Genomic DNA, 2190 nt, shown 5'->3' with positions numbered 1-2190 from the left:
ATCATTTGATAACTCGTTGCTTACTACAATGATATAACGCTTTTTCCACCGTCTTCCGTCAATCGTTTCCGAATCCTGATTACTAGATATCCAGCACCCAATCTACTGAGGTCTGGAGAGCTAGGACTTTCTGCTGCAGTACCCAGTACCGCACCAGGACAGAACAGCAAGGCCTCACCCACCCGAAGGTTTACAATCCGATAGAACAATGATAGCTTGCCTGATACCTCGGGCATGACTGATTCTTCTTCAATGGTGGTCGCTGCTTCCTCACTGAACTGTGTCCCCAAAGCTGCTGCAGCCACGTGCCCTTGCAGTGCGCGTAGCCATGCTGGCGAGGTAAATCTGTGGACAATGGTAACCGAGCATAGGCTGAGGAGGTCGCTTGAAATTGTCGGCTCTTGGGTGGAAATAAGGATGCGCGCCCCAAGGTGGCGTTGCAACCTGACAGTTGAAAGAAGGGTATCTGTAAAGCTCCGCGCTTCAACTGAGTCTTTCATATACTATACACAGTGCGTCAACGGCCATCAGTATGACATTTGATTCGAGAGTGACGAACTTTATGAGCCTCATCGAGTGCAACTATTCGGCCAACCTTTGTGTCCTGCTCCATGAATATTTCAAAGCAAACATTGAACAGAGAACACGCCGTGTCAGGTGAGATGCACGGACAGGAAAGATCAACGATCGTCAATTGTGATGGCTGGTCAAAGAAGTTAATCTCTCGTTGCGATACTAGAATTGACTGTCAGGGTCTAACCTCCGGTGCCCAGCTCGAGCTTGCGGCTTGGGATTTTCCGTTCTTCTTATTTATCCCACTCGCTGGTTTTGCTTGATGGGAAGGCATGAAGCTCTCCAGCGTCTCTAAGCGTTGCTTCAAGGGCTCAAGTTGACTAGGAAGAAGATCAGAACCAAGAACTCGCTTTTTGAACTCTTGGTAATCGAATTTGGATGCGTGCTCTTGCTGCAAAAAGCGCATCTCCCGGAGAATACGCTGGACAGTATGCATGTACAAAGGTACTGACCCCTGATCTTGGCCCACTGCCATAAGATCTAGCATGCGCTTGGTATTCAGATTGGCCTGATCTATTTGCAAAGGCTCTACCTTGATATTGAACCTTGCGTAGGTCCCCTTGGATATAAATCAGAGGTAATGAAACTTTCAAGGCTCAGCTTCACTTACTCGTATAGTCCTAATGTTTGTTGGGGCACACAAAACTCTGACATTAATCTGAGAGTGAGACGCGAGGAATGCAGCCTCACAAGGAGAACCGCCGTTATCGCAGATGAAAGTGTCATAGTGAAATACGACAGCCGTTAGGGGATTCGGAAGTCTACCAGCCTTAGAGGGGATCAAGCCGCCCTCCAGTATGCAAGACAAGGTATGGCTTTTACCCGACCCCTGAGAACCGCAGATGAAGGTGCTCGATGGCGATGAAACATTGAAGAACAGTCGTGGATCTTTTTCAATAAGCTGGTTCTGAGGAGTTGGAAAACCTGGTGCTTGAACTCTCTTCAACCCTCCCAATAGGGCAAATTGGGATGGGATCTGGCCGGATTGATTGAGGACTGGGCCCGTAAAGACAGGGGCTAGCACGACTTCGTCACTGTGGTCATCGGAGTCTTCAAGAAGAGTCAAGTGATATGCTAGATTTGGATCTACATCCATGGTCAGCTTTGGCTTCATTGATTGAAAAGGTACATTGAGGACTGATAGTAACAGACCACTCTGATGTTCTTTGCATTTGGACTTCGACATTTTCGGAATATATGTGCTGGGCTTTCGGACTGCTCTTAGCTACTGGGTCTTTCTGATTTATAACCTACACTCATGTACTTGTTTAACAATACTCGCTATATGCGGAAGATACGGCGGTGTAGAAAGTTTCTCATTACGTGCTTTGGATCACAAGAGATCTAAGAATTCTGACTATGCATCTCTAGGCCAGTTTGCTTGGTATCTCATGCGGCGGGGACAATGGAACAGGCAACTTGGTAGATCCATATAAATCCTAGGATGTCATTCACTACGCTAAGCCACACTCGATATCGTAAGTCAGTAAGGAGGACATCCCTCTCCTGCGTTGGCGGCCTCCCACATTGACGGCCTCCCACATTGACGGCCTCCCACATTGACGGCCTCCCACATTGGTGACCTTAGTAATGTGATTGCCCTTCGTGTGTACTGGA

At 47.9% G+C, this 2190-nt stretch overlaps 1 protein-coding gene across 1 annotated transcript; it reads right to left on the bottom strand.

Moving 5' to 3' along the window:
• Positions 1-23: 23 nt before the first annotated feature.
• N7508_007383 (uncharacterized protein) lies at positions 24-1669 on the bottom strand (the record flags this gene model as incomplete). Its single annotated transcript, XM_058465447.1, has 4 exons — positions 24-503; positions 560-703; positions 761-1132; positions 1184-1669. The coding sequence occupies 4 exons, from the start codon at positions 1667-1669 to the stop codon at positions 24-26; spliced, it is 1482 nt and encodes a 493-aa protein (XP_058317849.1).
• Between the last annotated feature and the right edge of the window lie 521 nt (positions 1670-2190).

Source organism: Penicillium antarcticum (assembly GCF_028974205.1).
Source record: "Penicillium antarcticum strain IBT 31339 chromosome Unknown utg000007l_segment0_segment0, whole genome shotgun sequence".
Lineage (NCBI taxonomy): Eukaryota > Fungi > Ascomycota > Eurotiomycetes > Eurotiales > Aspergillaceae > Penicillium > Penicillium antarcticum.
Note: the sequence above shows the minus strand (reverse complement) of the source record. Positions and strands in the feature narration are given on the sequence as shown.